This window comes from Palaemon carinicauda, chromosome 4 (genome assembly GCF_036898095.1).
Source record: "Palaemon carinicauda isolate YSFRI2023 chromosome 4, ASM3689809v2, whole genome shotgun sequence".
In the NCBI taxonomy this organism is placed as follows: Eukaryota; Metazoa; Arthropoda; class Malacostraca; order Decapoda; family Palaemonidae; genus Palaemon; species Palaemon carinicauda.
In genome coordinates, this window is record NC_090728.1 from 95,812,985 (window position 1) to 95,834,306 (window position 21,322).

At 36.2% G+C, this 21,322-nt stretch overlaps 1 protein-coding gene across 6 annotated transcripts in view; it reads left to right on the forward strand.

Annotated features, from left to right (window-relative positions):
• The window catches only part of LOC137640070 (uncharacterized), a 1,165,168-nt gene that overhangs the window by 841,145 nt on the left and 302,701 nt on the right, over positions 1-21,322 (forward strand). For all 6 annotated transcript variants that reach the window (XM_068372504.1, XM_068372506.1, XM_068372505.1 and 3 more), the window contains one exon: positions 17,611-17,660. In XM_068372504.1, the coding sequence (XP_068228605.1) occupies positions 17,611-17,660 (50 nt within the window). The remainder of the gene's footprint in view (positions 1-17,610; positions 17,661-21,322) is intronic.

Sequence of the window (21,322 nt, forward strand, 5' to 3'; positions counted from 1 at the left end):
TTAGGAATCTCTCTCTCTCTCTCTCTCTCTCTCTCTCTCTCTCTCTCTCTCTCTCTCTCATTGTCTTCATAGCATTAAAACGTCATATGACACTATTGATTTTTCTTGCATTCATGAGTTTGCAGATAACTCTTGTATATTATCTTAAATCACAGTTTTATAGTAAGGAAAAAAAAAAAGAAGTGAAGCAAGCATTACCGCTTTGATTTACTGGTATGGCGTCTGTGATAGTGCTGATAACAAGGGTTGTTTGTCCTTTATGACCGTATTCTTGGAAGGCCATTCTCTTTCTTCCTCTTTCTCTCTTTCTTTGTCACAATATAACAATATTTTCTCTTCATGACGCCTTTGCTCTTGCTAGGAAGTCCTTCTATCTTAAAGAATTCGTCTCTAAGCTTTTTTTTTTCCTTGTACCCCAGTTTTTTAAAACTTCCACGAAGAAAAATCATGCCTAGGAAGATTTTTGTTTACTTTGTGCGTTTCAAATGTTAATAGCCTTCCTTATCTTCAAAGTCTTATCAAGGAAAGCGAAAGCTGGATGATACGGCTGTGTGTCAGCGCCTGACAATTGTAACAGCTTTCTTTGCCATTTCCTCCGGGGACAATTCAGAATCCTCTTTTAAATTTTTCCTCGAGTGACGAAGCATCGGACAAATGCTTTCGTATTTACTTTTCATTCTGGCGTGTAATGCAGTGTTTGTCAAACAGCATTTTCAAAAGGAAGGTTTTGCATGTTTTCGCCTTCGAATTTTGTGCGATGCAAAAGAATTTTTACTAGCTCATACAATATTCTTACAAATAAATACATAGTTAAATTTACATAATGTTTCTCTGAAGATCCTTTTGTACTAAATAGCTATGAGTAATATATGGTTACGCCTTTCTCCTGCGACATAACAAATTTAGATAAACCAATTCGTTATTTGTAAGGATTTATAACCTTTTATTAAACCTAAGTAACGCATATTGATTTGTTTTAGAAACTGGTTTGTTTTATTAGGATTGTATCAAGGAAAGATTTGCTTTTTGTATTGTTATGCAGCAATAAATCCTGCAACTTACGAAACGAGTGATGCGTTTCGGGAACCTCTGCCATACAAAATTAATAATAAACCAAGACGAGATATAAGTTTAAAGGTTTAAAGATCGATCGTGAATGGGAGAAGCAAGGGACAAGACAATGCCCCAGGGATAGACATATGATTAGCGGCCAAGCTAGGATTAGGTAGGACCTGACAATGGCAGTAGGTAGACCTATAGACTCCCCCGAACCCCCATCCGTAGCTTACAAGGATAGTGTGGTTGCAGACACCACTAAAAAATATCGAACTTGAGTGGGCTCTCGAACTCCCGTCCAGGAGAATGCCAATAAGGGATGTTTCCAATAGGCTACCGCAACCCTTAAGTATTGGGAGGTATTCATGAAAATGAAGGATATCCTTGTAAGCATAAGGTAGAAGTACAAGGTAATTCTCTGAAGCAAAAGGTAGAAGTATAAGCAAATCTTTCTTTCCATATTCATAATGATTACCTTTTACTTGCGAGGATATCCTCCAAGCAGAAGTAAAAGGTTGACTCGTGTTTCGGGAGCGCTTAGTTACAGGTTAGAACTTGTAAGATTTCATTTGTGCTGTCAAGATAAGAAAGAGTTTAGTATTATAATACGTATTTAATGCGCTGTTTTTACTTGTATTTAATTAAGTTTACGCATTAGAAAGAACACAGACGCCGCCGAGCCTTCCCCAAAGCCTCGCTGGCAACATCTATCCCCCACCCCTTGCATTGGAAGTTCTTTGACCTCTTTTTAGCTCCCACACCCCTTGCATTAGAAGTTCTTTGTCATCTTTTTAGCTCCCACACCCCTTGCATTAGAAGTTCTTTAACCTCTTTTTAGCTCCCACACCCCTTGCATTAGAAGTTCTTTGACCTCTTTTTAGCTCCCACACCCCTTGCATTAGAAGTTCTTTAACCTCTTTTTAGCTCCCACACCCCTTGCATTGGAAGTTCTTTGACCTCTTTTTAGCTCCCACACCCCTTGCATTAGAAGTTCTTTGACCTTTTTTTAGCTCCCACACCCCTTGCATTGGAAGTTCTTTGACCTCTTTTTAGCTCCCACACCCCTTGCATTAGAAGATCTTTGACCTCTTTTTAGCTCCCACACCCCTTGCATTAGAAGTTCTTTGACCTCTTTTTAGCTCCCACACCCCTTGCATTAGAAGTTCTTTGACCTCTTTTTAGCTCCCACACCCCTTGCATTAGAAGTTCTTTGACCTCTTTTTAGCTCCCACACCCCTTGCATTAGAAGTTCTTTGACCTCTTTTTAGCTTCCACACCCCTTGCATTAGAAGTTCTTTGACCTCTTTTTAGCTCCCACACCCCTTGCATTAGAAGTTCTTTGACCTCTTTTTAGCTCCCACACCCCTTGCATTAGAAGTTCTTTGACCTCTTTTTAGCTCCCACACCCCTTGCATTAGAAGATCTTTGACCTCTTTTTAGCTCCAACACCCCTTGCGTTAGAAGTTCTTTGACCTCTTTTTAGCTCCCACACCCCTTGCATTAGAAGTTCCTTGACCTCTTTTTAGCTTCCCCACCCCTTGCATTAGAAGTTCTTTGACCTCTTTTTAGCTCCCACACCTCTTTCATTAGAAGTTCTTTGACCCTTTTTTTAGTTCCCACACCCCTTGCATTAGAAGTTCTTTGACATCTTTTTAGCTCCTACACCCCTTACATTAGAAGTTCTTTGACCTCTTTTTAGCTCCCACACCCCTTGCATTAGAAGTTCTTTGACCTCTTTTTAGCTTCCCCACCCCATGCATTAGAAGTTCTTTGACCTCTTTTTAGCTCCCACACCCCTTGCATTAGAAGTTCTTTGACCTCTTTTTAGCATCCCCACCCCATGCATTGGAAGTTCTTTGACCTCTTTTTAGCATCCCCACCCCATGCATTAGAAGTTCTTTGACCTCTTTTTAGCTCCTACACCCCTTGCATTAGAAGTTCTTTGACCTCTTTTTAGCTCCCACACCCCTTGCATTAGAAGATCTTTGACCTCTTTTTAGCTCCAACACCCCTTGCATTAGAAGTTCTTTAACCTCTTTTTAGCTCCCACACCCCTTGCATTAGAAGTTCTTTGACCTCTTTTTAGCTTCCCCACCCCTTGCATTAGAAGTTCTTTGACCTCTTTTTAGCTCCCACACCTCTTTCATTAGAAGTCCTTTGACCTCTTTTTAGCTCCCCCACCCCTTGCATTAGAAGTTCTTTGACATCTTTTTAGCTCCCACACCCCTTGCATTAGAAGTTCTTTGACCTCTTTTTAGCTCCCACACCCCTTGCATTAGAGGTTCTTTGACCTCTGTTTAGCTCCCACACCTCTAGCATTAGAAGTTCTTTGGCCTCTTTTTAGCTCCCACACCTCTAGCATTAGAAGTTCTTTGACCTCTTTTTAGCTCCCACACCTCTAACATTAGAAGTTCTTTGACCTCTTTTTAGCTCCCACACCTCTAGCATTAGGAGTTCTTTGACTTCTTTTTAAAGCTCCCACACCCCTTGCATTAGAAGTTCTTTGACCTCTTTTTAGCTCCCACATCTCTAGCATTAGAAGTTCTTTGACCTCTTTTTAGCTCCCACACCTCTAGCATTAGAAGTTCTTTGACTTGTTTTAGCTCCCACACCTCTAGCATTAGAAGTTCTTTGACCTCTTTTCAGCTCCCTTACCTCAAGCATTAGAAGTTCTTTGACCTCTCTTTTTTAGTTCCCACACCTCTAACATTAGAAGTTCTTTGCCCTCTCTCTTTAGCTCCCACACTACTAGCATTAGAAAAGTTCTTTGACATATATTTCTAGGTTCCATACTTTTAGCATTAGAGGGTCTTCGATCTATATTTTGAGGTGCCTTACTTTTAGTATTAGAGGCTCTCTATTTTTAGGTGTCTTACCTCTGGCATTAGAGGCTCCTCTTCGCTGTTCTCTCCTGTCTTCTAGTTTTCAAGATCTTCTTTCATTAGATTATCTGTTTCTTTCGAGATTTCATTGTCTCTTTTCCTTAGTTCGTCAGTGTCCTTGTAGATTTCAAAAGAGATTTCAGTGCCGCGAGTCCTCACTTCGTCAGATTCCTCAGGGAAATCGAAGGCATTTATTCTTTACCTATCTGGGCAATGAGTAAAGAAATGAATACTATCGATTTTTCCGTATACACTATCATGCCAAAGTAAATGACGAGCAACATGATATATTTACCAATATCGTCTGGATATGTCCTTACTTCAATGGCGAATTTTGGGACAATCCTGTTGAAGAACTACACGTCACTCACCGTTCAGTTGAACCATTCTGCCTCCATCCTCATTCCCCGCAATCCGTTTTTGCACCGATACAAAGCCTCGTACTTTTTCCAAGAGTCTCCTTTAATAAGACATCGTAGCAAAAGCCCAAGCAAAGGATCCTTCAAGGCGCATACATTATGATCTTCAAAGCTCAGCTGGCAACGGAAGATCCCGTGTCTTTCTATAGGTCGGGCGATATAAAACGAACGATCGGCAACTTCGGCAGCAACCAAAACCATCTGTAGTTGATGGTGTTCTGAAGACGTAACACATAATTCTTACCGGCAGCTTCCTATTCCGCCAGAACGCGATCTCTGTGAGTTAAGTGAAATCCTTCTCCCAGTCATCAACTCATTTCCTCTTACTCCTATTGACGCGCAATTCCTTGGTTAGATTTCGCCAGCTACATACAGATCATGTGAGGTGTTGCAGGCTACGTTTGAAAAAATAAAGATCAGGTCTTCAGAAGTCATTTGAAGCTCGGGGAGGAGTTGTTCAGGACTTCTGGAAATTTCAGCTCTGGAGTCATTCAGAAATCCTTGTTAAGTTTACGGCTATGTCCTTTGAAGACTTTTGGAAATTCAGGAAAGTTTTCTTCCGAAACCGTTCTGAGATTCCGTTCTGGAGGCATTCAGAATTCCATGCTAAGTGTATGGCTATTTCTTCTGAAGCTACTTGGAAATCCGAGAAGATTTTCTTCCGAATTCTTTTAGGACTCGCGAAAAATTCCATTCTTGTTTTATAACAACAGCAACAACAACAACAACAATAATAATAATAATAATAATAATAATAATAATAAACAACTACCTGTTTGATTTATGGATTTGAGTTGAAAAGTTCTGAAGACGCTAAACGGCCAACTTTGCAGTTTGAAGGAAACTTTAAGATACCCGGACGAAGGGTAATTGAGGTTTAAAGCAAACCGAATTGAAATAGTTGATTTCAGCTAAATTATTTCAGGTTTGGGATTTAGAACAATCTATTTCTGGTACGAATCGATATATATATATATATATATATATATATATATATATATATATATATATATATATATATTTATATATATATATATATATATATATATATATATATATAGTTTATATATGTGTATATACATGCATGTATATAAGCTTTTGCAGTATATGAATATTCTGTGTATATATGTATATTTATACGATGTATATATATATACATATATATATACACAGACATATATATACATACATATATATATAATATATACATACATATACATATATATAATATATATACATACATATATATATATATATATATATAAACTATATTTATATATTATATGAATACAGTATATTTGCATGTACTGTACACACACACACACACACACACACACATATATATATATATATATATATATGTATATATATACATACATACATATATACATACATACATCCCTAAATACAGCAGCCTTCGTATTCTCCCAACTGTTTATATATGCAAAAGCAAATGTAAAATGCACATAAAGTTATGGCTTAACCTTGATATTTCATCGAGATTCCAGGTGTGGACAAGATATCTGTCCGCAAGCCTCTGTACATTTTGTTCTTCAAAACGGAATAACATCTTGCAAAACGGAATAACATCTTGAAATCACGATCAAGTGTGGGTAAACGGGGCATGTATTGTTTAACATGCCTCACATCCACAAAATCTGCCATCGTGCTGAGAATCGGACAGAACAACCTTTCTCTTCGAACTGCAGTCTGCTACTGACCAGACTCAGCTTTTTCGAATCATATGCTCTTTATATGAAGTAAAGGGTCTTCTTTATGTATAACCATTTACTTTTATGTGATTATAAGGATATGCTTTTGCTCTAAAAGTAGAAGCTTTTGCTTGAAATGTTTATGAATACAAGTAGAAGGATTTCCTTCATATTTTGCAAGTATAAGCATATCCTTTTCTTTATGAATACCGCCCAATTGTGTTAGGTGCTCTTTGGTAAAAGCTGAAAGAGATAATGAAGGAGTGGAGCAGACATCGAAAACACATGGATTGAGAGACATGAATGAGAATGGAATTCGCTTAGTTAGTTTTTGTTAAGTAAATAATTTGGTCATTGAAGAAATACTTAGCATGCATCTATATATGCATTGATGAAAATGGCCAAAAAATATATGACTGATTTTAATAATTACAGAGGCATCACACTTACGTTAGTTGTCATGAAAATACGAGTATATAGTATGCTCATTCTAAAGAGACGAAAGATTGATGCAGAATTCCGGAAAGGTAGACGTTTTACTGACCAAATTTTCCTTTTAAAACATGTTGTACAGCAATGTGTAGAATATAGAAATCCACTTTGAAATTATGCACCGGCCAATTTTTGGAGAGTCCTGCATTATTGTGGAGTTCCTCTTAATTTTGTAAATTTGATTAAGTCTGTTCATGAGCATAACAAGTGCAAAGTTCATATTATTGGAGTCCTATCTAATGAATTTCCAGTGAACTTTGGAGTACTCCAAGGGAATGTGTTGTCACCTAGAGTATGCTGATGACGCTGTCCTTATTAGGAAAACGCCACGGGACTTGCAAAGCCTGCTTATCAGAATGCATGAAATATCACCTGAGGTTGAGCTCAAGATAAATATAAGAAAGACAGAGATAGTGGGAACGAATTATGCAATGGAAGATGAAATATCATTGGAAGGAGAAAGGATTAATGAGGTGGAATCATTTAGATATTTAGGAACTATGATCTTTAATACAGGGTCTTTAGAATTAGAGTTTAGTGAAAGATTGAAAATAGCAAATCAGACAATGACTAGGTTAAGTAAAATTCGAAAATCAAATCGCCTGAAATTACATATGAAAATCAGGTTATATATCAGTTTAGTGAGATCGGTGTTACTTTATGGACATGAATCGTAGTATGACAATGAAAGAATATCCAACAGATATTATAAATTTGAGATCAAAGCCCTCAGAAGAATATTTGGAGTTAAATGGCAGGACACGATTAGAAATGGAACTATAAGAGAGATTACGCGAGTGCCTAATTTGGATCAGATCATGAGGGATAGATGGAGATGGTTTGGGCACGCTTTACGCACTCCCCTTGAGAGATTAGCTCACCAAAGTTTCAACTGGGCTCCACAAAGCACTAGAAGAGTTGGGTGACCTAGGCCTACATGGCTGAGGACTATGAAACGTGAAGTAGGAGATGATGAATGGAGAAGTATCGATTTAAAAGCTCAAGATAGAGAGGACTGATGAAATCTAACTGTGGCCCTTCGCTTCAATAGGCTTAGCAGAAGATGTCGATATACGCAATAACACTTAAATATCACTTACAGGAACTATCGAGATTTAATTTAACTTTGCAATTATCTGATAGATGTCCTATCATACAGGTTTTCATGCGTAAGATAAGATTACTTAAACCAGATGTATGATAAGAATTTAGGCTCGATTGTTGGAATCTGTTTATGGACCCTGAAAACTTTTATTATATAAAATTAACTAAAATTTGTATTGATGAAATATGGTTAAGTGTTAAAGAAACCGATTAAGTTCTTGGTAAATAAATTTTGGGATTCATATGAGTGAGATTTGCAATGTCATAAAAAGCAAAAACATAAAGTATGTTTCATAGAAAATGAAGAATATGCAGATGATGAAGCTTTACTTGGTAGAAATATATAATGTTTGCTAGTATTATTCACAGTCTAATGTTAATGCCAAGAATTAACCATCTTGATGCAATGTTGCTAAATTAGGGACTTTGAGAACGACGTATGTTGGAGTAGACGTTATAGCGTAGGGAAGTCAATTTATCAACCATGCAGCCATGGTTAAGTGTCTTAGCAAAATTATTAGAAATAAAGAAGCGCTGGAAAATATTTTCTGGAAGGTTGAAGGAGAATCAGGCTATGAGAATGCATGGCAAAATATGGTCATAAGGTTAAGACAAACTTATATACTGTATGAGTAAGATCAGTCTAGTTTATGGGAGGCATCACACTGAAAGGATTTACCCAGTATTTTTTTGTTTGATTTAGACAACGCTTGCTATTAAACGGTGGAATCAAATAGGCAACGAACTATAAAAGAGTACACAAATCATTCGTTTGTAGATGAGAGATTGATGACTGTTTGGAGGTGTTGATTGGGGCATATTCTTTCATTGAACCTTATAGGATTGTAATGCAGGTTGTTGCAAGAACTGCTCAAGGTTATAAGTGAGTGGATAAGACTTGTGAACAAAGAGTTAACGATTGGCCAAAAGAGCAAGACGATAGATGGTACTTAGTACAAATACTAGTGGATGCCCCTCGCGTTTTGCTGGGTTGTAATTACGGCTATATATATATATATATATATATATATATATATATATATATATATATATATATATATATATATATATGTGTGTGTGTGTGTGTGTGTGGGTGTGTGTGTGTGTGTGTGTGAGTTATGTATGTGTGTATGTGTGCGCGCGCATGTCTCATCGTAGTACCTGCTTATATACAATTGTAAAATATATTGTTCTTCATAAGTTTATCTTATTATATTATGTATATAAACCACACAATACACTTTTGATCTGTTAAATGACTTATGCCATTCATGGGAATTCTAAATGAACTGGCCTTTTCTTTCATCACACCAAAACTATGGTAATGAGATTGATTGATTAATTTGATGCCAGAAAACCTCAAATCAATCAGTCAATTTCATTACCATAGTCTTGGTGTGATGAAAGAAAAGGCCAGTTACTCTAATTTAGCAAATAATTTATTTTTTCTACTAATTTGTACAATTTTATATTTTAAAAAACCTCATTTTATGCAAACTGTACATTTCTCTTTACTTTATACATTCATCATAATAAATATTATTATAGAGGATTTTCTGTGCATAGCATATATTCATATATTTAGGTGTGTGTTCATATATTTATAAATAACTGTGTACATTTAGTTCAACCTTTCCTAGTATCCTCTCTCTCTCTCTCTCTCTCTCTCTCTCTCTCTCTCTCTCTCTCTCTCTCTCTCTCTCTCTCTCTCTCTCTCTCTCTCTCTGTGCGTGATTAATGATATTCAGCAGCAGCGTAAGACTGTTGAAAAGACAGAATAAGCCAAGCAACGTTCACACGCAACAGCAATTAGTTACACACTTGGATACAGCAACCCCTTTTGTGACTGGGTTGTATTATTGTAGCCCGCTCCTGTTTGTGTGTCTGAGAGAGGATCAGTCAGACAGGGCGCCTACGAATGGTGGTAACCACAGGAATTTGTTTGAAGGTCCCCCATTGCGTATTCATGAAACGTTTGCGAGATATTTATAGTTTGTAATTTAAGAGACGGAGACCGGACTGTGCTATTTATTATTATTCCCGTGTAATAGCCTGAGTGCCAGCTTTACAGAACGCCCACGACATTTGGTAACCAAAGATTTCCTATTTTTAATTCTTTTCATAGATTTTCCTGTAAATCTAAAGGTGGGGAGTGAAGACAAGTCTATCCTTTTATTTCTTTCTCTTGGTGTTTGTTGGCTTGTGATACCTATTAATCTGAATATTAGCTTTTGATAGTGTGAATATTGGTCCCTTTTTTTCTGTGTATGCGTTTATTTTAAAAATGTCGACAGGTTCGAACAATTTTTTATGTCTGTATTTTTATCTTTAAATGGCCGTCTGTCTGTACTTGTCACGGGCCTATATCTCGTCTAACTTTAGAATGGTTAAGTTTTCGAAGTTGCGTGATCGTGCACGGTTTTGTTCAGGTGTCTCGAGACTAAACCTTTGCATAAAGGAAAATGTCTTAGTTTCATAGAAAAACTGTCAGTCTTTTTCAGGGCTAAATATCAGAATCTAGTAACAAACAATTCATTGTTAGGGTATTTTTATGTTGATGAGTGTCTCTCTCTCCTTCATGTTTAATTTATATTACTCATTTGTAATTATTTTATTTTTGTTTGTAGAATTCATTCAATTATTACTCGGTAACTTTAGAATTTCAGTAATAAATTTGTGTACATCTTGCAGTATATGCTACGCTTTTTATTACCATATATTGAGGTTTATAGATGATGTTATTGTAGAGCTTAAACTTGTCAGCTAACAACCTTTCCGATGAAGTATTATTTCCCACAACAGTTCCTATCTTTGGCAGGTCTCTTGCGCAATACGTAAGGCGAAGCGTTCTCTTGAGTAACTGTGATTCTCTTTATTGACAGTTTCTTAAGGTTTGGGGTTCATATGTTTTTTTCTAATTTTGTATCTCGTTTTTAACATAAGCTGATAAAGAAACTTATTAAATATAAATTCCAGCCAACTCATGACTCATACAGTCTTGATATTGAAAGGATCATAAATTCTGACAATAGAAATTATTCAAGACAATCATTCATCGATATGTAATGGTTCTAAATTTACATTTAACCAGAAATAGAAATGAACTCAATTCTCTTGTACTTTCAAGCTAAGGATAAAATCCTTTGTTAACGTTATCTATGAAGATTTGGAATGACCGTATATTCCTTCCATCTTTCTCCCTGAAGTTTTTAATTATATTTCTAGAGGATCGTATAATTACCTCGTAAGGGTCAAGATTCACTTTCTGATTGCCAGTTTTATTGTCCTGAGCTTAAAAAAGTAACTACTCGGCACTGTATCTACAACGGAGAGAACTTCATAAGTCTCGAGGACTAGCGTATTTTATTCAAATACAACTATGTAGAAGTAATGAAAATAGTAATAATGACCATGTCTATTTTATGACTGGGGTTTTCAGTGGCAATCACTGGCTCTTTCCAAACGAATAGTGATGAAAATTAATTTTGTTTCGGGAGCTAAGAATTGTTTGTTTGATTTTTTTTTTCATTTGATGCATGTGGTGAGGAAAATTGCTGAAATTAGATAAATTTTTGCAGAATAGATTGTATTATTGTATTTCTTTGAACTCAATTTCCAATTAAATTCTCTCACTGTTATGGTCGATTATTGTAATGGCTGAATTATCATTAGATAAAAGGTTGACTTTGTTTGTTCTGCGTTGTCGGTAATAAAAATAGCATATGGTTTCGGTCGATTTGTTAATTTTAGTGCTAATGATAGCATGGTTACCACATTCGCCTTCATTTTTTTTATTATCAAACATAATAGTAAATTATATATTTTGTGGATCATTAGTTATCACTCTTTTTACGTTCGCAAATGTGCATGTTTCTTTTAGATGGTCTATGTGTGGATATAATTTGATATAGCGATATCTGAACACCTTAAAGCAATTCGATTTCATTAACTATTTCTCGTTTGTCAAAAATTTTAATTTTTTTGGGAATATCAACCATAAAACAGGTGCAGTTGTTGAAAAAACCACAGGCAGTCAAAACAAAAAACAAAAATAGAAGAGCTCTTGAGTTCTTCAGTGATTGAGTTATATGTGATTGGAATTTGGAATTCGGAGGACGTTGCCACCAATTTTGCCTCGCAGGTGTTGGTGTCGCAAACTTGAACGAGTGACGAATGTGAGTGGATTTATTTTTCTGAACGTTGCAATGATTTTACTTTGGATAAAAGACTGACAGTCTTCATTCCCACTTAGATTCCCGCTTTCCCCGGCCAGCGTCCTCTGAAACCTAATGGAATCTAGTTTGTTTTCCTGATTGACGTGGAGGTGTCGCTTTTGGGAAATTGCTAAATTGGACACATGTAAAAATATTATTCTTTGATCATGTGGATGATTTCGAAAGGTTAAATAATTCAGTGGTTTGAGGACTAAATCAATGCTGACTAATTATTTTTCTGTGAACAAGATAGAATATCGTATAGGTGTTTTCATCAAGACAGGCTATCGTAACAATGATGACTCTACGGAGTTACGGTTTCGTATTGGAAAGGCTTTTATATAAACATAATCTCGTAATGGGGATTATTTTATGAAGACAAAATATCACAATGAGGATTCCTTTATTAGGACAGAATTTAGAAATTGTAAGGCTTATTTATAAACACATTTAATGCGGATACTTTTTTGAAGATAGAAAACTGTATTAGGTGTACCCTTATCTAAATATTGAAGTAAAGTTGCCGTTATGAAGACAGAATATTGTAATGGGAATGCATTTAAAAAGAGGAATATCGTAACGAGAATGCCTTTAAGAATATGCAATATCGTAATAAGGACACCTTTATGAACACAGAATATCTTAATGGGAATGCCTTTGTCAATGCAGAATTTTGTAGTGAAGATGCTTGGAACACCGAATATTATATTGTAAATGCCTATATTAAGGCAGAATATCCTAAGTGGTATGTCTACATCAAGACAGAATATTGTAATAGGGAAATGGGATACCTTTATTAAGACTGATTATCGTGATTCGCATGTCTGTATCCAAGCAGAATTTTGTAATATAGGTGCCTGCATTAAGCTATTATATTGAATGGGTGTGCGTCTATGGAAAGAGAATGTTGTAATAGGTATGTCTTTATAAAGACTATGTCGTAATGGGGTTGAATTTATGAAAGCAGAATATGGTAATTACTTGCCCTTATATATGCGGAGTGCTTTTTCTCTATTGCTTGATCTTTATATCCCTGTAAATCCCTGCGTTAATCATTCCCCACACCTAAGCAATACTCATCAGCAACTCATAGGTACCCCTACACACACTGCTATTTATCCATATCTTGTACACTATCTTGAGCTTCCTGGATATCAAGTTCCTTCCATTCCAAGAAACTTTTCACACCTCGGTAGGTCTTCCTCTCTTACATCCCAGCATATCCGAATTATATACTCTTATCACTTACCTATTTTTGTTTATTCTGTCCGCATGACCAGACAATCTCAAAACGCTCTGATTTACTCTTTTACTATGCCATCCCTTTTACCACTTCTACATTTATCCATATTTCTTTACATCCCAGCTATGTAAGCAACTGGTCTGAACAGCGTCAAAGTTTTCTCTCCCACATTTCACTTCTTCCATAAAGGAGAACTTTCTCAACATCCCTTTTATATATCATCGTGCTTTCCAGAGATATTTCAAGTCTTTCACCAATCTTTGCACAAACCTTACTTTCTTCCCAGCTTTACCTATACTGTGACTTTCCACTTCTGCCATCATACTATTAAATCAGTCCCTGTTATTCTTCAGCTTCCCAAATTTACAACCATTGCACCTTGTAACTAGTTTTTAGTTACCCTCATTACCTTACTATTACTCGAGTTTACTCTGAACTTTCTCGTCTTGCAAACATGCTCAAACTTTTACCATCCTTAGTAGCTTCTCTTCATTGCCCAAACCAATACACTATCATATTCAAAAACTAATCTTTCCAGATTCCTTTCCCTGACTTCTAGCGTAACTCCATCCATACAGATGATTAACAACAATTGTATCCCGCCCACTTTTACAGCAAATCAGGATCCCTCCTGCCAACAAACGCCACCACATGATATGCTTTTATCAAAAAAATTTTAAGCTCTCATCAACTTATCGTATATTCCATACATTCGTAGCACCATCAGCATTATATCTCTATTGATTCTCTTATTTGATTTTACTTGGTTCACATATTCCGCATGAGGCTTTTTCCCTGCACTTCCAATTTTTTTTAACATATCTTTTTCAAAGAAAGCTCCTGATTAACATTATTCTTTCCCTATCAGTTCTTCTATTACTTGTCTTACTGTATTTATGAAAATCCTAATCTACGCCTTCTCTGATATACCACAGTAGGTAATATTATGCTCCAATAATTACTACACTCGCCAATATCACCCATACCCTCATTCACCTGAACAGTGTTACATTTCACCCATTCATAATGTCAGGATGCCTGAAAACTTTAAATCAATCAATCACCCATTCATGTGGAATCATTTCCTCATATAGACATACCTTACAAACTCTGATAATTGTCTGAATCTCACTCTAACCACTATACTGCAGCATCTGAATTGTTGTTTTGTCAATTCTGGATGTGTCTTCCATTTTTAACCTTTTAAGCTCCTTGCTTATAGTCTCAACAGGGACTTCCATAAGATTTCTCAGATATACACTAATCCTTTCAAGTCTTGCATCTTTCATTTCTCCCTCTCTTCTATTTGACGTTATTCAAAGAACTCACTCCATTGTTCCAGGACTGTATTCATGTCTGACAAAATTTTTCTCCTTGTATCTTTTGAGTAACATTTGTTTATAAATGTTTCTCTCTGTATTTACTTCCTTGTAAAACAACTTAATTTATCCCGAAGTTCTTGTTCACAGTTTCCCCCTTGCTTTTGTTACGTGGTATCTTTTTTCTTTTCCCTTTATTCTTAACGATCCTATCCATCCTCTTGTATGCCTGCACCTGCTCTTCTATTTTATCATAAAATCTCCCGTTTTATTTTTTGTTTTCTACTAAAACTTTTATTTCCTCACCACGCCCTTTTCATGCCTCTTAGACTCTCAAACACTCTTTGCTGCTCCGATTTCCTCATGTGCGTGTTTATGAATATGTATATCCAAGTGTGCCCTACATTCTCCCAAAAGACAACTTATAAAAATTTGTTACGAAATCAGCTAACATCCATCTATTCACTTTCAGTATGTGAGAATCAGTCTAAATGTCTAACGAAAAAAGACAGATGATAAGATGCAAACCGAGACAATAAACGGATTAAAGAAAAGTGGGGACGGAGTAGAAGACAGCAACTAAGATTGGGTGAATTCTTGAAAACAGGGAAGAGTGCGAGGGGTTTTGACAAATGGAAGTGGATTTACTACATGAGAGAAGAAGGCATTAAATTACTAAACCGATAAGAGTTAAAGCTGGTTACCGTGGAATGGAAAAGAAATTCAAATGGAATATTGCCTTGTCGGTATATGTTGTATAAATGTAACTGGTTAAGCAAGTACTTATATATTTTATCCTGTATTGCGTTCTCTCGTCGTTGATTTGTGTCTAAAATTAATCAGTCATTCCTAAGAAGTTCATGATTGATATTTTGGATTTACCATGTTTTGGTCACGTGAAGGGGAAGAGAACTTGGTATTACCTGTAAACATTTTCCTTTTATTTATTTATTTATTTTTTCATTAGAAAATGAAATTCCTGACCATTCCATTGCCTGGTTATTTGTTTTTAAAATTTTTAATTCTTAAACGTATGTATGAAAATATTTTACTACTAGATGTTGAAGACTGTTTCTTAAAATTTACTTTCTTTTTATCCCCAGCAATGTTTTAACCATCGTTACTACTGCCGTTCATTTTCATTTCCATTGTTAAGTTGTAATTTTAAGATGAATTATTACTATTTTAATAGATTAGACTGGCTCATATCGTGGTAGTTGTCAAGATTATTAAACTTCTTTTGAGTTGAGAGAGCTTCTGTTTGTGACAGAGATTCCTTACTTGTGAGGAAAAATTATGACTGGGATGATAAATATGATACATATTAAACGAAAAAGTTTACATTGTTCAGATTAATGAATATCTGAGTTGTGTCTTAAAACCTCTCTCTCTCTCTCTCTCTCTCTCTCTCTCTCTCTCTCTCTCTCTCTCTCTCTCTCTCGTTATCTAATAAAGTTTGATGTAGGTTTGTGGGAAAGAGAACATTTAAAGTAGATAACAGCTAAACGAGAGTGAAGTTAGAATTGCTTTGAGATAATAATTCTATTAATCACACTCTGATTATATATCCTGTCATTGTAGAATTAAACAAACAAATCCAGGAGTCAGAATTATTTTTCTTCAAATGGATTTCATTCTTTCCCATTTTCTCTTCACGCCCAAGCCATAAAGTTAGTATTGGATTTTGGAAAATGTTTATCCTTTGGGCTTGCGATATTGATTTCGTTGATATAAGTTTTTTATTCCAATAATACACGGCATATTTTTTATTTAGCTTTTCCGTTCCCATTTTTCCAACTTTATATAATAACGGTTTGATGAACATCAAAGATATCGTGAAAAATGGAGATTTCTCTTGAATAGTTTGATTAAACGAACTGAAAAGCTACAGCCACCATTAAATCCATGGTAAGAAATATCGTCCGTTCTGATTTTTTTTTTTTTTTATTATTTGTTTTGTTATGAATCCACCATTTAAAAGACCAACCAAATTTCTAACGTATAAGGAGTCAGTAAAAATATAAGAGGAAAAATCGTGTAAAGGTTGATTAAGAAAAACTCGTAAATCTTCGCATGTTAATTAAGAAGTTTGCCGTTGGGATTGTGCTCGTATGTACTTGATGGATGCCCTAGATTATTTCAGTCGAGATGAAAATGATTTGGAAAGGCTTTTAGAATGTTTTCGGTTGGGTGGCGAAGGTTTGGTGTGTGGTATCTTCACTGCAGTTCTTAAAGTAATTGGCAGGTTGAAGCTGAGAAGATTGGAAGTAGGTTTCTTCCATTTTATCCCATTTTATCTTTTTATTTTTATTTTTACGTTTTAATCTTGGTGGATATCGTGTTTTCTCCTTCTATCTATCTGAAACAGATCGAGAATTAATCGATAGAATATCACGTTATGCGAATGAACAACCCAATAGAGTGCTATCAATGTTCATGGTGTGCTCGCAGTTAGGGTATGTTGGCAGGTCTTACAAATAAACGAATGTACACTGAGGATTATGTTTTGCACGCCAAGTTAAAATCTAGAGAGACCGGTGATCGGAGTGGGCTATTTAATCCCTCTCCTGATGAACCACCACCTTCAGGAGCTTGATAAATATGGGCAGCTTGTAATCATTTAAAATCAGAGATAGTTGTACGTCATTAAGTATCTCAAAGACTAAGACGGAATTCTGTAAGCATAATTCCAAATGAAAAAGCATAGGTCCTAATTAAAAAGCAACTAAATATGAACTCCATGAAAAAATTGTTTGGGATTTCATCTAGAAATATTGCATTGGCGAAATTGTTCTGATTTTGATAAAATCGCCCATTTTAAGATATGCTTTGCAACCAAGAGGCTTAAAAACACCTCTGATTTTGCTCAATTGTACATCTCTTCTATTATGCTTTTTTGTGTGTGTGTGTGTGTGTGTGTGTGTGTGTGTGTGTGTGTGTGTGTGCATATGGTTGGAAATCTTTCATCTTCGTACAAGGGCCTTCGTTATTATTATAAGTTTTACTGATAGCTTGTCATAAACGTAGATGAAACTTTTTAAGGCATTATTATTATTATTATTATTATTATTATTATTATTATTATTATTATTATTATTATTATTATTTATACAAATAAGATGTCCTACTGTGGATGCTGAGTAATATTCCCTTTTTTGAAATATTTCAGGTGCCTGAATCCGCGGTCAGCGCTAATATACGAGTTGCCACCGGTAGGAGGTAAGTCGGAATGATTAAAAATAGGCGAAAAAAGGAGAAGGAAGTGGTGGGAAAAAATTAAAGAAATAGGAAAGAGAATTAAAGAGGGAAGGATAAAAGTATCACTTTATTGGAACGATACTCCACCATTTGGCCTGGAATCCATAAAATTTTATGGTTCATTTTAGAAATGTACCAGGTTCTCATATTAAGCAAATGGCGATTGGCATGCGCTTGCTCTCGCGGGGGCGTGCATATGGCTTTTTAAGTATTGCTGTTGAAACCAAGAGAATTAGTCTCTCTCTCTCTCTCTCTCTCTCTCTCTCTCTCTCTCTCTCTCTCTCTCTCTGGGATGAAACTTTAACCAAGTATTATTTACTTAGATTTAATACTATACTACTGGATCCTTGTATAGTGAAGACTAATCTTGTTTACCATAAATACTGTACATGATGCCATATTGTAATCTTAATGCAGTTAACATTTCTAAGTTAACATAATATTCGTTGCTATGGAACCCCCACCCATCTCTCTCTCTCTCTCTCTCTCTCTCTCTCTCTCGTGTCCATTGGGTATTTAGTCAAGATCTATAACGAAATCAATTATCTTCCGATTTTTCGGTGTTAAACCATTCAAGCAGTCAACCAGGGAATCTAATATTCAAAGAATCCGTTTATGTTTGGTTCCAATGTATGTCCTACCGGGAAAAAATAATTACCATCTAATTTAATAAAACTTACACGCTTCATTGCCATTTCATTCAAAGTGCAGCACTATGAAATGTTCGAAAGACGTAGCTCTTCGAATGTCCATCGATTCTGTTATTTAAGCTAAGTTTCAAGTATATTCATCGACAGTTTGATTGGTGACTAACTGTACCATAAACTGGACTTGATTTAACTAAACAGTAGGTGCCCTGGGTGCTGAGTGGCCTCACATCCCCAGTGCCGGGCTGTATAGTCTTAATGTATAAATCCAATCCATTTCAAGAATGAAGTAACTATGTATCTAGTGTTATTTCTCCGTATTTTCTATAAACATATCATTATAAGCAAAGTAGCTATTTTTACACGAATGCAAATAATCATCTTTTCTTGGTCCTCATTCGTTTTCCTCAAGCAAGGTTACTTCTCAGTCTTTCTTATAGGTATCTCTTCCTGTTGTTAACCAGCCTTATAAACTCTTCAGGGGACATTTATATTTCCTTTATTATGGAAATGAGTGATCATCGAGATGCAGGGTTCAGAGACTTTACTGCTCTTTCTTCTACCTTATCGTGGAATTTTTTTCCAATATCTGTATATTCTCACTATGATATTACACCAAATAAAAGAAGGATATTATCATACAGCCACAAACTGAATTCTTGCTCCTAAGTTAGTCATTAGGACGCCGGATGAGCTATTTATATATATCAGCGCCACCCACACACTACAGCCATTTGAAATCAGGAGGCTGAGCAGGCAGGCAGTCTGCTGCCACCCCACACCACATCCTTCACGAGTCACTCATCCTGCCAATCATCCAATCAAAGGATGTGGCACTCGTCAACGACGAACGCTTCTGCCAGAATCACAATTGCTTACGAAAACCGCTAGGGATTAGCAAGTCTCTCAAGTTATATTTTGTCCTTTGTTTTTACGATTTTATGTTGTAGATCTTAGTGAAGATTCAGTCTTTAGTTATATAGCTATCGTTCTATCTGTCCATCTATCTATCATTATATATATATATATATATATATATATATATATATATATATATATATATATATATATATACACATACATACACACGTGTGTAATAACTGTATATGTCTGAACACTGATTTAATGTTTAATGGTGCTGATATTTGTAAAGTTGATGGTTGCTAATATTTTGTTCGTCCCGACTATAAAACTTAAAATGTCTTGTTTTTCCATGAGTATGTCACTCTCTCCACATATGGCTTCACTTCTCACGCCATAAAGCCATTTGTAACTTTTATATCCCATCCATTTTCATATTGTTGTCGACACTGCATCGCCTTTCCTCATTTCTGGAAGTGCTCATCCGAATTTGGCTTACTGGCCTACATTATTTCCTCTCTAAGCCTAATCTTATTCTTTGTCTGATACTATAATTTTCCAAATCACATCATCTTTCACCTTCTGTTGATCTTTCTAGCAACAAAGTTTTAAGGTTTAAAGGCCACTCCTGAATGGTAGAGGCAAGGGACAGTGACAATGCCATAGAGACTGACCATATATACATATGATCAGCGCACAAGCCCCTTCTCCACCCAAGCTAGGGCCAGGCAATGGCTGCTGATGATTCAGATGGTAGACCTATAGGCTCCCACAAACACTTCATCCTTAAATCGCCGGGATAGTTAGGTTGCAGGCACTATAAGAAACTAACGGGTTTGAGCGTGACTCGAACCCCAGTTTTAAAGGCTTGAAGGCCGCTCATGAAGGGTAAGGGACAGTGACATTGCCCCAGCAAGCAGGACTATGCCCTAGAGACTGACCATATGTCATATGATCAGCGCCCAAGCCCTCTTTCCACCCAAGCTAGGACCAGGGGGGCTAGGGAATGGCTGCTGATGACTCAGCTGATAGACCTATAGACTTCCCCCAAACCCCCATCCTTAACTAACGAGTCTGAGCGGGATCGAACCCCCGTATGGTGATCAGCAGGCACAGACGTTAGCAATAGGCAGCCACCACTTTGTTTTTCATTGGTTAGTCACATCCTGTAATAGAACTTGTATGAAGGGGGATCCTCTTATTTGAGGATCGATCAAATTAGTGCGCACCTTGTGAAACGAATGCATAGAGGCGAGTTCCTTTCCCTTTGGCTATCCTTGTAGCACCCTTAAGGCTACATTCTCCCTTACATATTTTGTAGGAACTACGTGACAGGTGTCTTTCCCTTCTCTTCCAAGTTTATTTTGTTCATCCCTTCTCTCTTTCGGTTATTTAATATTCATTTTTCCCCCTTTCCTTCAAGAATGGTCTAGGTGAGGATATTCAGTTGCCATCCCAGCCACCTTCAATTTAAAGTGTTGACTCGCATTTGGGATAAGAACTTAGATTAGAATTTTTATAAGGATAATGAGTCTGTCCTAAACGACCTTATTCATTTTGGCTACTTTGCTGTTAAGGGTAAACATATAGATGGTCTCTCTCTCTCTCTCTCTCTCTCTCTCTCTCTCTCTCTCTCTCTCTCTCTCTCTCTCTCTCTCTCTCATTTTGATAAATGTAGATTCATCTCTAGAAAACAGCTACATACCTTAACCGTTAGAAAATAAAATCTAACCAATTGATGAATTCTCTCAGTTTCTAGAAAAGTGGATGTCGTCTCTTCTAAATAACTTGCAAGGATATGTTTTAAATTGTGTCTACAATCTCTCGTGGAAATTCTTTGTGACGTATGGAATTTTAATTAAGAGTTCTGCCACAGTAGTCTTTCCTATTTTCTGTTCGTCAGGTCGTATAGAATTTTGTTTTTGTTTCTCTCTCTCTCTCTCTCTCTCTCTCTCTCTCTCTCTCTCTCTCTCTCTCTCTCTGAGTTTGAAGTCGCAACATGTCCAACGTTTTATTGTTAGGGCGAAAAGTAAGTTTTGCTGAAAATGGCCGTCGGGCAAAGTTCATCTCCCACCGATCATTAGAAGTCGACAGTGGCTCTGCGGATTTACAGTT